Source organism: Myripristis murdjan, chromosome 16, assembly GCF_902150065.1.
Source record: "Myripristis murdjan chromosome 16, fMyrMur1.1, whole genome shotgun sequence".
In the NCBI taxonomy this organism is placed as follows: Eukaryota; Metazoa; Chordata; class Actinopteri; order Holocentriformes; family Holocentridae; genus Myripristis; species Myripristis murdjan.
In genome coordinates this window covers 31,300,563-31,316,281 of record NC_043995.1, presented here as the reverse complement: position 1 = coordinate 31,316,281, position 15,719 = coordinate 31,300,563, and the positions used below count along the sequence as shown (strand labels likewise).

The 15,719-nt window shown below is 39.9% G+C and overlaps 1 protein-coding gene across 3 annotated transcripts in view; it reads left to right on the top strand.

Moving 5' to 3' along the window:
• mettl6 (methyltransferase 6, methylcytidine) overlaps positions 1-15,719 on the top strand; it is a 70,823-nt gene that overhangs the window by 1,193 nt on the left and 53,911 nt on the right. For 2 of the 3 annotated variants that reach the window (XM_030072928.1, XM_030072929.1), the window contains exons 2-4: positions 816-950; positions 1,633-1,803; positions 2,526-2,667. In XM_030072928.1, the coding sequence (XP_029928788.1) occupies positions 816-950; positions 1,633-1,803; positions 2,526-2,667 (448 nt within the window). Of the gene's footprint in view, positions 1-815; positions 951-1,632; positions 1,804-2,525; positions 2,668-3,414; positions 4,261-15,719 lie in introns of those variants that run through there. The other variant, XM_030072927.1, reaches the window with a different exon arrangement.

Here is a 15,719-nt window from a genome sequence, read left to right as displayed (position 1 = left end):
TTCTGATTCTGATTTGATTCTGATTCAGCCTAAAAAACAAAGATTCCTTAAACTGTCAGATTGTTGAATGCAGTTTGGTGGAGAGTTCTCGACACGCAGTTTTTGCTTGAAATTTCGGCGTGACAAGGACTCCGAAACATAAACCGTATTAAAAACCTTTTGTTTTATTTTTGGCATAACGAAGTCAACTTGTGAATATTTTGTTGATCGTTGCAAACAGCGCCGAACTTTGTGTTTTATTGCGTGTCGAGAACTGTACGCCACAGTGCATTCAATAAATTGACAGTTTAACGAAGCCTTGGTTAACGGCTAAAGCAAGCAGCAGCTAGAACATACTTTAAGGCATTTCACATATTATCAGGATCTTATGATACTTTCGGCATATAACATTAGATAATATATCAAGCGATTTCCTTATTTTAAAGTAATTTTAACTTTTACATCCTGCTGTGTACCGTGGCAGAGGAGGAAATTGAAAGACTTAAATTGAATTGCCAAACTTTCCTGACTTCATATTATTCAGATTTATTACTCACACAGGGTGTTTTCTTTTTTCTTATATTCTTTGTGTTGATCCATGATGTTTGTTTTGTTGCTTCTTAATCTGAAAAGTATACATCTCTCCAAGTGCTGAGGTGTATTTTGTGTTGTCTACCATTGTTCCTGTGGAATGTCTGGACAACGTGCCGCTGTAACACAAGAATTTCCCAGTTTGGGTTGAATAAAGTACATCTGTCTCTCCAAAAGATGAGTAAAATGCTGGACTGATGTGAGATCTTCGGTTTGCTGTCTCTTCATGCTGCTTTGGATTCCAGTTTGAGTCGCAGAGGCTGGTGCTGCTGGAGGCCGGCTGCGGGGTCGGAAACTGCATCTTCCCTCTGCTGGAGGAAGACCTCAACCTCTTCGTTTATGCCTGCGATTTCTCGCCGCGAGCCGTGGAGTTTGTCAAAGTAAGACGTGTGTCCGTTCCACTGTTAGTTATCCTCTCTGAAAATGGGTTCTCTGGGCAGCCACGGCTCTCGCCTTTGCAGCCACGCCCACCTTCTGCTAATCCCATGCAGTTTGGGCCCCAAAGCCTGCAGTCCACATGTGTTCTTGTGGCCTGTTGTAAAATGGTGTGTGTGTGCAGACTGGGGCCTAAACAGTCTTGGAGCTGCATCAGTTGGCTTTGACTGGAAAGCTGAGACTCTTGTGGATTCAATGAGCCACATTTGATTCCTGTGTGATGATGTTGGCCCCCATAGCAGCCATTTCACTGCAGGCAGAGACTTTTGTCAAACTGGACGTCGCTGTAGAAAATGACCTCTAGTGACCTCTAGGAGAATCACAGCCTCATCAAACTTTACAGACACAAACTAGAGGAGGATTCAAAAAAACCAAAATGGCAGTTTATGCCTCTCATTGACTTTAACCACATTTTCCCAGCTGATCTGGGGATTCAAATCATCGATCTTACAGTCACATGCCCTCTAACCTCTAAGGTGCTGCTGCCAGTCTCTCCTGCTCCTCAAATCTACTGCCGAGGTGTCCAAGAGCAAGGGATTTAGCCCTGACATGAATAAGTGAGGCAAAAAAATAAAATCTCTCAGCAATAGAGGCGAAACTGTTTTTCCTGTTTTTGTCGACCAACAGCAAAACCCGCTGTACTGCCCTGAGCGCTGCTGTGCCTTCCAGTGCGATCTGACCAAAGACGACCTGAGGGAGAAGGTGCCCGAAGGCGGCGTGGACGTCGTCACCCTCATCTTCGTCCTGTCAGCCATCCACCCGGACAAGATGACGCTGGCTCTGCAGAACATCAGCAGGGTGAGAGCCGAAACTACAATACGATGTCACCGGTAAAAATTAAATAACAGAGTCTGATCGTGCAGATCATGCTGATTTGTGAGTCACTAATCTTTCTAGCGATGCGATTGGCTCGCAGGAATGTGAACAATTTCAAAATGTTGTTGTTATAAAATGCAAATAATATAATTTCAGCAGCTGGCTTGTGAAATTGTGACCGGCGAGGTGTCTCATTCGTGATTACAACAGCAGAATAAAACCTGCTGATGTCACGATTCATTTTTCAACCCTGTGATAAAAACCATTGGTTTTGTATTTTAGCGCATTGAGTTTTGATCTATCATCCAAGCCACATTTCCAGGTGTTAAAAATGTGGAAATGGAAGGAAAATATTGCTGAATACAAATGACAGGGCAATGTTCATATATACTCAACCACTTTTAGCAGAAATTATACTAGATATCGATCTGACTGTGCAAAATCTGTTCGGCGTTAAGGCATGAAAATGAAGAAAAAAGACATTTAACATAAAGAACCATAATAAAATCTAAAACTATAAACAATTAAACAGTAGAAGCTAAAAAATGCAGTGTAAACAAATAAATAAAAAAGTGCATATTATGATGTGCAAAATGGAGAAAGAGATGAAAAATACTCTCACAGGTTTTTTTTTTTTTTTTGAAAATTTAGTTTTTCTAGTCCAGCTGGTAAAAGTGTGTGTTTGTGTGTGTGTGCACCTCCAGGTGCTGAAACCCGGTGGCGTCGTCCTCTTCAGAGACTACGGCCTGTATGACCACACTATGCTGCGGTTCAAAGCCGGCAGCAAGCTGGGCGACAACTTCTACGTCCGCCAAGACGGAACCAGGTCCTACTTCTTCTCCAGAGGTCAGAGTTTACTGCAGGAACGGCACCACTCTGCTCCCTTCTTTTTCATGCTTTATTTTATTTCTTTTTCAGAGAGAAAGTAGGAGAGAGGTGTGAAGATGGAGAGAAAGTTTGACAGATTAGTAGAGCAGGTTTTGTTTTTACAGGCCGGGATAAAATTTGTTCTTTACATATTTATAGTCTCTTTTTTTCTCTTTTTTTGCTGCCCCAGATCTATATGCTTCGCGGTGCACAATTTATATTTAAATGCATTGAGTTCTTCCTCAGCCTAAAGATTATTGTTTTCCCATATGTGCTATATCATGAAGAGAAAAAATGCTTCAAGTATTTATTATTCTCATTACCGCTCAAGTTATTGATTTTTTTTTTTTAATTAAAAAAACTGGTTAAATATAAAAATAAAGACATTCTGATGGGAAGTGATGTCTTCTCATTGCTTCTTTAGTCTGACCAGCAGCCAGCAAAGCCTCAAAGAATTAATTTGATAAAAATATGAACAGAAAAAAAGAAGACAATGTGAGCATCCTAGTGAAGCTGCAATCAGACGATGTTCAGTGTTTTTACTTGAGTCGATTATCAAAAATGTAATTGATTTGTTTTCAGTCAATCGCCCAGTTATATCGGCATTATAACAGTGTAGGTGAGTTTTAATTATGTGAAAGCTGCAGGAATAAAACAACAGACCTGCAGCAGTCGGATGCTTTCTCTGCACAAACGCTCGAACCTGACCTGCTGCTCCTGTTTCAGAGCTCCTGGACAAGTTGTTCGAGGGGGCGGGGCTTCACTCGGCGGCCAACGACTACGTCCTGAGGGAGACGGTCAACAAGAAGGAGGGGCTGTGCGTCCCCAGGGTGTTCGTGCAGAGCAAATTCACCAAGCCTGACCAATCACAGAGCTCCTGATGCCTCCAAACACAAGACTGAGTGGAGTTTGAGTAATGAATTTATTGAGGGCCTGAAGATAAGAGGAGGGTCAAATCCCTCGGACCCTCTGGGGAAAACCTTGACGCCTTCACTCGATGAATAATGAACCTGAAGTGACCACTGCGTCTCTGTTTCTACATGAATCTTCATCCTCAAATACTGCAAATGTCCAGTCTCTCCGTCTGGTTTCTGCACCTGAACAACGCTTTCTCTACAAATTTTCCAAGAGTTTAACACCGTCTAGGCCCAGTGTCCTCGTTTTGTAGGCATGGACTTTGGAATGTGGAAGAGCGATTCACCAAAAAATAAAAGCACTAAAAAAAAAAAAGAAAACGTGCATTTTTAAAGAATGAAAGTGTTGGTGCATTTTTGCATGTAGATTTTGTATTTTTTTTTCTGTGCGGTCGTCGTGCCTCTGTTTTGGATATCTCACAATGACTGATAGCTCAAACGATCTCAGTAAGTAATTAAACAGTAATTAACCGGGGAGGAAATGCCGGACTCGGCTCATACGTTTGCACACACACCTGTTTAATTACTGTAGTTTCATGTTTTAATAAATCTTTTTGTATCAGTAAAATGATTGAAAATGTTCAGGATGTGCCTTTCTCTTCTTTCAGCATGACCCATATGAACAGTTTTTCTTGAAATAAAGATCTTAGTTATTTCATATAGTGTGGTGGTGTATCAGGGCCATTGTGTGTGTGTGTCCAATCCAGCACGTATGAAAAAATAATAATAAAATTAATATAATTTGATAGGATTTTGAATCAGGTGATCATGTACGCTGATGACAACTCACTTTTCTTATCACTTCCAAGGTAAACCATAATACGTAATACAGCTGTGGGAAAAGTGAACATTTAGGAGAGCAGAATATACCAAGGGAAAACAGGGGTTTATTTTTTTTCAACATTTGGTCCAAAACAGAAAAAAAAATCATAAAACAATTTCAAGGAACAAAGAATAATAAACTAATGCTAATAGAAAAAGTAAATGAATTACGGTTGCTGTTTGGTTAAGGTACACATAATAATGCACATACTTTTTAACAAATGTCTAAGGCACATATTTTTATATTTCTTATTTCTTTTTTTTAATAATAAAATTCCTCTCTTGGGAGTTTGAACATCTGCAGCCGTCCCACTTTCACCTGAAGGATCAATACATTTTTTTCTGATTCTGATTAATCCCAGCTACAGGTTCACGAACAGCGAGCTGCTTTTCCACTATGTGAGCTCCACGAGATTCTCGTAAAAATTCTCTTCTGGATCATCTGGTCCACTCTCTGCAGCTCCTTCCTGCAACTGGCTGCCCCCCGCTGGCAGGCTGGTCAAATCAAAGCTTTTTCCTTAAAAAAAAAAAAAAAAAAAAAAAAAAAAAATTAGAGCTGGCATGACTTACAGTTTTTCTCCATTGGTTTGGCTCATTTCTTGAAACAGAAATTATATTCTCAAAATAACATGGACAAAACTCCAAACCACTTGGCAATTGTTCACAACATACTGGAACTTCTCATTCATTTCATGAAATTGCAAATGTCTTAGTACATGTCTCAGTGTCTCAGTACATCTTTGCAAATGATTAAGTACAGTTAGCCTACAGTTAGCACAATTTTCAAGTGAACAGATCTTGTTGATCTAAACTGACTGTTGGGTTCTCAGTCTAATGATTGTTCTCTCCAAAACATGTCAGCATCATTTCATTGTATAAGTCATCACATGCACAATCGTCTGTTCAATTGTCAAAATTAGTCAAGAACATAATACCATGAATAATACCATATATGAATCTCTTGGAACATTTGATAAGTTGTTTACAGTTTTTTTTTTCATTTTTTTTTTTTTTTTAGGAAAATGAAACTGGGATCCACTTTGTCGTCATCTTCACCTCCAAACCACAGCAGAAGTTTTCTTTTGCAAATGTTTTCATACTTTTTCATTGGATTCACACATTTTTCACGCTCTTTTTCATTCACATGGCCCTGACTCCATTGACCTCACTATGGTAGTCAAAAGCAAAACATCTGCTCACAGCTGATAGAAATGTCCTGCATCACTGTGAAATCAATAGTGCACCTGCATCACTGCCCTTTCCACCAATCACCATTCACCAATCAATCAGTATGCACCTACAAAAAAGGGGCCTATAAATTGTATTCTGTATTTTTTTTTCAACTCCTTTGAGTTTTTCTGTGTAATACTGTATGTGAATTACAGTATTTCAGTTTAGTAAAATTTCACTTCAAAGTCTTTCTGAGTTTGGATGCAGTTCTTTACTGTAAGTTCACATTTGAATGTGTAGCACACAGGAGAACCTTGTTCAAACTGACAGCTGTATTTTGTATTCTGCTGTCAGCTGTGTTACAGTACAGTAGAGCTGACTGAAGGAATCTACTCATTTGGGCATAAGTTGAGTTGTTTGAGGGAAATATTGGCTTTTGCTACTTGCTTTACAATATGTAAAAAATATAAGTGCAATACACACAGGAAAAAGTAAAGTGGAAACCTGCTCAGACTGAAAAGGGTGTGTTGCATTTTGGTGTTGAGTATGAAGTGAATGAGTGGCTGGATTTACTCACCTGACTGCAAGTTGTATTGGGTGATGACAAAATGTGCTTTTGCTGCATGTCTGAAATGTTTTAAGAGCCTTTTGCAAACAAAATGTGTTATTTTGGGAAGAGCGCCTCTCATTAGGCCGATGGATTTACTGTTTTGATACCAGGGTTTCTGAGCTGACAGAGGAGGTAAAGCGATTGAAAAAAACTGTAATGGTTACAATTTCCTTGGCAGTATGAGTGCAATGTGTGATGTCAAACCTTGGAGGCTACTCTTACTGTAAAATCCAATTTTTATTTATTTATTTTTCAGTTTTATACACAATTGTATTCTGTTAGCTAGACAAAAAAAAATAGTACAGTAACCATTGTCAGTGAAGGACTGGGCTAAGACTGAGAGGTGGACATGAGGGATATTTCAATGGCCCTCTGCCTTAGTGACAAAACATCTAAACATTTTGACTTGCAGTGCTTACACAGTGTCAAAGGGACGATGCATTTTGGGGGCACTGACTATTGATATGAGAAGGAAACTTCATTTTGGCACGAGTGAACTGTTTTGGGAGAGATATGAGCTTTTGCAGGTGAACCATGGTGTTGTGCTGAACCATCCAGGTTATTTTGGCAAAAGCACCAAACGTGTTGAGAATGTCCGGTGTGTTTCAAGAAATGAGCCAAAGCAATTGAGAAGGATCTTTCTCATTTTGGGGGCACTGACTATTTATATGGGAAAGGAATTTAGTTCTGAAGCATGAGTGAACAGTTTTGGGAGACATATGAGCTTTTCCAAGCGAGCTATGGTGTTGTGCTGAACTGTAAGACTGTTTTGCCAAATGATCTTGAAGTTTTGAGAATGGAGCCAAACCAGTGGAGAAAAACTGTAAAATGAGAGAAACTCATACATCCCCAAAATTAAAGATTACAGAACCACAACAATATGTTTTTTTTTGGCTTGACACCTTTAACCCAAATCATCTTACGGAGTTATGACTGTGTAAATTACTGTATTAAAACCCATTTGACCACATTTTTTTCTCACTTCAGCTGAACATTTTAGTCAATTATGTGTTTATAGTGACTTTGATGAGCCTCAGCCCCTTTAAATCTGCTGAAACCCCATTGCTTTTTTTTTGTCTGATGATAGTGACTTACTGAGCCTTTGTTTTTTTTATTTTTATTTTGTTTGGAAGCCATACCTCTCCTGCTCAGGATTCGTCTGCCAAGCAGCACCAGAACCGGCGAGATCATCACCGCGAAGAAGACGATCCGTGCCACATCCACGTAGAAACTGAGCGCGCTGGAGTTTGTGTCTTGGAAAAGAAAGAATCATCATTTCATTGAGAACTCACTTTAAAATTGAATTCACCGCTGTCGGGTTGCTCCTCTGTTAATAACAAGCATCTTGATTCAATTTTAAGAAATATATACCAGTAAATAAATCGTCTGGTGTGTGTGTGTGTGTGTGTGTGTGTGTGTGTGTGTGTGTATTGTGGGAGGGATGGGAGGAGTCCTTCACCATGCTTCTTTCTTTTTTTAAGATTATTTTGGGAGCATTTCTGCATATTTTAAACCAATAAAATAAGCTAAAATAATTAGATAGTCACAGCTGGATTTGAACCGAGCCTGAGTGTTACAGCTGCGTTCTTCATAATGCTGCTTCTGAATGGATGGGAGGGAAAGCCCAATGATTTTTTTCCCTGTCATTTAGTGGAAAATTATCATGATGTACACTCAGGGCTCTATCTTTCACACTGCACTACCCGTTCCCACTACCCGCTACCTGTGAATTACGCATTTAGCAGCTTCCACTATCCCTAAAGGGTATCTTGCGGCCACGCTACCCGCTATACATTATGCTGACTCTGTTATTTGCGCCTGGAGGTGTGTCCGTGGGCGTGTTTATGCACTTTCCCTACAATTGCTATCTTGACCACACACATTAGGGAAAGCGGATAGCGGGTCCCATGAACTACCCGCTATCCCATCTGGGCTTTTACAAGAGCGCGCCCAGGTGGCTTCAATGCGCATCCATTTGGACACATGTGGACGTGCAGATGCGGCTCCATCTCCCGAATAAAAAGCCACCTTGCTTTAGCCTCAGTTGAACCCCTGAGAAAATGGCAGAGATAGTACTGAATCGCGACTTTCCTCTCTCCATCACGGGTTTCGGTTTGCGGATTTGGGATAGCGCAGCCTGCTCTTAAAGGCAATGGCACCTGGCACACTGATTGGTTTAACTGGCGTAACGCCCAAACCACACCTATGCATAATGTAACGGGTAGCGCAAGTGTTTTAGGGATAACGGCAGGTGTGCAAGATAGCAACTTTAGCGGGGGAACGCTTCTTATGCAATGCTTAATCCCCAAATAACGGGTTTAGGGACTCTGACGCAAGATAGGGCCCTCAGTGTCCACTTAATCAGCTCCACCTGTACAATCTAATCCAGTCCAATCCAGCTGTTGTGCCATAAAGTTTTCTCTCCTGCTGCCTATAATGCTCAGCTTGTCTTGTTGCCACAGTAACAGAGGTGTTCATTCACTTCTATGTTTGGCATTGAGCTCATAGTTACTGCTGCTGTTGGACTGGACTGCAGTTTACTCACAGCTGTTTCTACTATTTTATCCCCCCTCATGTATAATGAATTTGGAGGACAAAAAAGTAGAAACACCTCTCTGTGTAATGTAATCCAGTAGCAGACCTCTGCAAACTACAACCTCAATAATAAACACAGAATAAATCTGACACACGCTCCACAATGTCAACACAAACTGAAACCTTGTGAATTTTGTTAAAAGGGAGAATTTATGGCAGAGCTGCTGAGCTGAACTGCATTAGACTGGACAGCTGGAGCTGACAAACGTAACTGGTGGATCACCTGTTTCCTCACTGACAAAGCTGCATTTTACAAACTTAGTAAATTTGCTGTGGCACCACCTGAAGGACAGCTGTGGTTCTCACCTTGTCTCACAGTGTGATCCTCTGTCACTGGGTCTGCGGTGGGAGACAGAACAATTACTGCAGCACGCTCAGCAACACACACACACACACACACACACACACACACACGATCACACACTTACAGAGGGTTAAATATGTCTCACAAACTCACTCAGTTCATTTTTACTCATCAGATTATTTGTCTCAAACTGGCGTCACATTACTGCCTCCATGCCGCTGTAACATTGTGAAACTGTTCACCCACGATAGACACTGAGTGTAAATGTCAAGAAAGCAGTTAATCTGATATTATCTGGTATGACACGAGGTTGCCAGCTGCCTTACCTGTGACAGTCACACTGATGTAATGGCTGGACATGACGGTTCCCTGATAGTCGCTAAATTGGCACTGGTAAAGACCTGCATCGTCTGCAGATATGTCTGTAAACCAGAGAACTGCATTCCCAGAATTCTCTGTCAGGGATCGCCACCATGTTTGGATCTGGTCAGTGTTGTTGACCCGTTCTGGGTGGCTCTCATACATCTTCAACCACGTCACAGTCGGTGGAGAGTCTGAGCAGAACGTCACAGGACAGTTGACATGAAGCTGCTCTCTGGGTGAAGCTGTCAGATTGGTGCCTGGTCTCACTTTAACTGCTGGGTAACATTTCAGCTCCTGACCTGCAGAGACACACAGGAAGACAGAAGGGAAAACCTGAGGCAGTCACCATCAGACTGCAACATATACAGCTCAACAGGCAGATTACCTCTATTAATAATCTGATCTGTCTTTAACAGTCATCAAGGCTACAAAGTAGCCCAAAAGCAACCATTTCATTTGAGAAATGGTGGGGACGTGGAGGTCCTGGTCCACAATTATCTTTTTTAACTACTACTTTTAAATATTCTCCTCTCTGCTCTAAAAAAGTTATAAATCAACAACAGATGATTCAAAATTCTACTTAGTGCAATGTTGGCTTTGATGGGTTTGCTGTGCAATGCATTGCTCTGTTTCTAAATCTCATTTTGTCAAATTGTGTATGCACATAAGAGGTCAGAATTGTTTTCATTCAGTGTCCACTTTATCAGCTCCACCTGTACAATCTAATCCAGTCCAATCCAGCTGTTGTGCCATAAAGTTTCCAGGAATAATAATTGATGAAAATCTTAATTGGAAACCTCACATAAATCATTTACAGTCCAAAGTCTCAAAAACAATTCCAGTGTTAAATAAAGCAAAACAGGTTCTGGATGAAAACTCACTTCACACTATGTACAATTCTCTAGTTTCACCATATTTAACCTACTGTGCTGAGGTCTGGGGTAACAATTTCAAGAGTTCTCTATAATCTCTATTCTCCAAAAAAGAGCAGTCAGGGTCATTAACAGAGCAGGTTATAGGGATCACACACATTCATTGTTTCTCCAGTCAAAACTGTTAAAATTCAGGGATCAAATAGAATATTAAACAGCACAAATCATGTTCAAAGCCAAAAATAATCAACTACCAGGAAATATTCAGGGCATGATCAGTCAGAGAGAGGGAAAATATAACTTAAGGGGGTTGTTTTATTTTCAGAACGTAAAAGTGAGAACTACCAGGAAAAGCTTGTGTGTGTCTGTTTATGGCGTAAAAATTTGGAACAGTCTGCATGATGAACTGAAACAATGTCCAAACATAGAGCAGTTTAAGTATAAAAATATGATGACAACTCATATTTATAAAAGATATCATTTAGTATAAAAATATCATTTTTGAAAGGTATAAGGATGAGACTGTATAAATTGCACTGACAGTTGGCATAGCTTCTTTTTTGGTTTTTGTTTTTTCCTCTTTTTATGTATTCATGTATTTATTTTTTCTTTCTTCTCTAAATTATTATTATTTTTGTTATATTATTAGTATTTGGTTTGGTTTGTTTTTGTTGTGATTATCATTATTGTTAGGGTCCGGGCAGCCTAAGCTGCCCGGACACTATTGTATTCCCAGGAATTCTTTCTTTCTTTCTTTCTTTCTTTCTTTCTTTCTTTCTTTCTTTCTTTCTTCTTCCGAGGAAATCATACTTCCCATGAATGAAAACTCACCAAACTTTGCACAAAGGTCCAGTCCCATGCCAGATTACCTCAGCTGCAAACTCAAGCCAGTAGTCCTGATGGTGGTGCTATAGCAAGCCTCTAAAGTTCAAAACTTTGAAAATTAATAACAAATCAACCATGCATGCTACAGCTTTGCAACTTTCATCAAACTGTAGCCCCAATACTGAAGAAACTTTTGTTCATTTAAACTTATTAAAAATTATGAAGTTCATCACTCTATTTTTTTCAAAAACTGTAAAACTTCTTAAACTTATCTCCTCCCACAATTTTTGCTCAAACGTCACCAAACTTACTACAGAGCATCTTCAGACTGTCCTACACAAATGTTGTTTCTCAGATTTTTTGATTTATCAAAAATTGAGCCTACAGTGCATCAAAATGTTTGACTATAAAAGGTACTGTAAACATATACATGCAAATTCTTGCTAAATAAATCTTCAATGTTCATGAAAAGACATGACAAAATTTCCTTTCATGAACATTGAAGGTAGATGATGTGTGGCAAATTTCAGAATTTTATCTCAAAAACTGAATTTTTGACAGCATTTTGAATTTTGCTCTCATGTGAACAATTGGAGTCAATGCAAGAATGGCATTTTTAAACATCAAATTTTCACTTATGGAGCAAATCAATCATTGTTAAAAACAAATGATCAACAACATCTCCATGCTGTCTAGATGCAATATGTATATTTTCAGATTTTTGTTTTAATAACTGAATTTTTGACAGCTGTTTAAAATCTGCCTTCCCATGCAAGGATGGCTTCTGTCCTGCATGTCAGTGATTGGCTCAGTCAGTTTGTGAAGCTACATGTGAAGTTTTAGCTCAGTGAGATAGAGGCCAGTCCTCGGTGTTGAAGATTGTGAGTTCAAGCCTCAGCTTGTGCAACATTCCCATGTGTCAAAACTCACCAAACTTTGCACAAAGGTCCAGTCCCATGCCAGATCGTAATTGTCAGTTTTTTGTCTTGATGTTTTTTTTTTTTTTTTTTACAGTGTTTTGAAATCTGCCTTTCCATGGATAGACGGCTGCTATCATGTGACTGGCTTAGTGAATTTGTGAAGCCTCACATGAAATGACACTTGCCAATTAGCTCAGTGAGATAGAGTGTTGTCCTTCATGCCAGAAACTGTGAGTTCAAGTCTCAACTGATGCAAAATGCACATAAGAACGCCACCTTTCTTTTCATCTTCCTATTCTCTACTTGTTGCTCAGAATTGCCTAAACTTGCCTGGCCCCGACCATTGCTGCGCAGCAGCTATAATGTTTATTATATTTTAGTCTGCTGTGTTCATTTTGTCCCTATTGTTCCTCCATAGTCTTGTCAGCTTGTTCGTCCTCACAACTGCACTGCATTGTCTCATTAGCCCCGCCCCCGTGTTGCATGTCTTTGTTGTGGTTTGGCCAATCATCTGTCCCCTCCAGGCCTGTGTCCTGCCCCTTTCTTACCAGGTGTGTCAATCAGTTCAGTTTGTATTTTAGTTCATATTCTTCTGCTTGTTGCTTAGAATTGCCTAAAAATGCCCGGACCCGACCCATCGCTGCACAGCAGCTATAATTATCATTATTATTATTATTATTATTATTATTATTATTATTATTATTATTATTATTTGGAAGTGGGTTAATTATTGATTAATAGTGTAAGGTGAAGGGGTGGGACTAGACAAGTTTCGACTTCCTTCCACTCCCTTACATTTGCTCAAATCTTTATTTTGTTCTATGTTTACTTATTTGTTCATGTTCAAAATAATAATAATGATAAAGGTTTCCTCTCCTGCTGCCAATAATGCTCAGCTTGTCTTGTTGTCACAGTAATAGAGGTGTTCATTCACTTCTATGTTTCGCACTGAGCTCATAGTTAGTGCTGCTGTTGGACTGGACTGCATTTTATTGAGAGCTGTTTCAACTATTCTGTCCCCCACATGTATAATGAATTTGGAGGACAAAAAATCAGAAACACCTCTCAGTGTAATGTAGTCCAGTCGCAGACCTCTGCAAACTACAACCTCAGTAATAAACACAGAATTCAAGTGACACATTTTCCACAATGTCAACACAAACTGAACTTTATAAACTTTGTTAAAAGGTAGAATTTATGGCAGAGCTGCTGAGCTGAGCTGCATCAGACTGAACAGCTGGAGCTGACAAAGTGACACTGAGTGTAAATGTCAAGAAAGCAGTTAATCTGATATTATCTGGTTTTATTTTTTTCAGCCATAATCATGCAGCTGTATTCTGGTGAGGGGAAAACATTCTCTAACAAACGTAACTGGTGGGTCACCTGTTTCCTTACTAACAAAGCTGCATTTTACAAACTGAGTAAATTTGCTGTGGTGCCACCTGAAGGACAGCTGTGGTTGTTGAAGCCTGTTGCGTTCAGTTGCTGGCCTGAGGTGACGGCAGGTGACCGGCGCATCGGTTATAAATAACAAATATCTGTACTTAGAAATAATATAAAGCCATTAAAACACCAAAAAGATATTTCTTTCCAATTTTTGGTCAATCAGTGAGATTTTATCATGATTTGCATATTTTTCCATTGTCGTGTAATAGGAATACTGGATGTATAAGTGGGGGTGGGGGGTGGGGGTGGGGATTATGTTTTATCTAAAGGGCTGTTTAGGTCGTCAACAAAGAAACATAAAGTACCTGACACATAAACTGTGGGAACAATTTTAGTTATAATAATTTTGTGGAAGTTTAAACTGCTGGGGTCAAATTGACCCCAAACATAAAAGATGTTAGTAAATTTGAACATAACAGGAGGGTTAAACAAGTCTTTAAGCCTGTTTGCCTGCCTGCTCCTCAGTGTTTGGGTCTTCCTGCTCCACTACACTGAACAGCAGCCTCATTCGTTCTTTGAATTTGTTTTATCAATCATTTTGTGAGAGTAGGTGCCCCCTTCTTCCATGTTGGAACAAAAAGCTCCTAGTGTGCTCTAACATGATGAGCTGTGTTGGAGGCTGTGGCATGAGGTTGCCAGCTGCCTTACCTGTGACAGTCACACTGATGTAATGGCTGGATATGGTGGCTCCCTGATAGTCGCTAAAGTGGCACTGGTAAAGACCTGCATCGTCTGCAGATATGTTTGTAAACTGGAGAACTGCAATCCCAGAATTCTCTGTCAGGGATCGCCACCATGTTTGGATCTTGTCAGTCCTGTTGACCCGTTCTGGGTGGCTCTCATACACCTTGAACCACGTCACAGATGGTGGAGAGTCTGAGCAGAACGTCACAGGACAGTTGACATGAAGCTGCTCTCCGGGTGAAGCTGTCAGATTGGTGCCTGGTCTCACATCAACATTTGGGTAACATTTCAGCTTCTGACCTGCAGAGACACACAGGAAGACAGAAGGGAAAACCTGAGGCAGTCACCTCTTAAATATCCGCCTATCTGCTCTAAAAAAGTTATAAATCAACAACAGATGATTCTAAATTCTACTTAATGCAATGTTGGGTTTGATGGGTTTGCTGTACAATGCATTGCTCTGTTTCTAAATCTCATTTTATCAAATTGTGTACGCACATAAGAGGTCAGAATTGTTTTTATTTTTATTTTTTTTTGGTCATCATTTGTTTTCTGCTTTCTACTTTCTGCACTTTAACACAATGTGCCGCAACATCTGACGTCTAATATTAAAGAAGATGTTTTAAGGAAAGACAAATAGTTTTACTGCAAAAGCCTAATTTCAAAAAGAGCTTTTCACATATTTCACTATATTTTAGGCAACATAGAGGCTGTGTTCAAAAGTTCTTATCACTGCTACTACTTATGACTAATAACAATTTACATGACATAATGGATGCCTAAAGGTATCCATTATGTGATAGACCACTGCAACATGTTCAGCTTAAAAACCACTTAAAAAGACCACTGCAACATGTTCAGCTTAAAAATAGATGACCACATGCATTCTCTCCCCTCGCAGTGCCAGAAAACATGACACCAATGCAACCATTTCCTGCCTCTGAGACACACACACACACACACACACACACACACACACACACACACACGCGCTGAGGGGCTGATGCACACTTTTTTTTATCGAGCAGGCTAGACTCATGTTATGCTCTCCTGTCTGCTTTTTAAAAAGTTATAAATCGACTCCAGCGGACTCAGAGCTCTGCGGTCTGTGAGCTCTCGGTCACATCAGTCACCTGTCACTTTCATATTGATTGTAAAATTCTTTGACTTGTTTTAGAAGCATTTTATGGTCTTTCACCGGCGTAGTACAGAGCGTACGGAGCTGGCCGGCCCCTCGCGTCCTCTGTTATGTTTATTGCACAGCACTTTATAAAAACCTGCTGTGCTTCACAACAAAGTGGAGTGGAAATTTAAAAAAGTGCAGTTGGGATATTGGATGATTTATTGTATTTCTTTAAGAGCACTTCAGTTTTTGTACAGTAACATAATTTGGTAGAAGAAATGACAGTAATAACTGTTTTTGTTGGTTCATCGTGTGTGTTGCATGCATGTTGCATGCATGTGGCTCCCTGTGTTCCCCTTGACTTCCTGTCAATACCTTAGTGA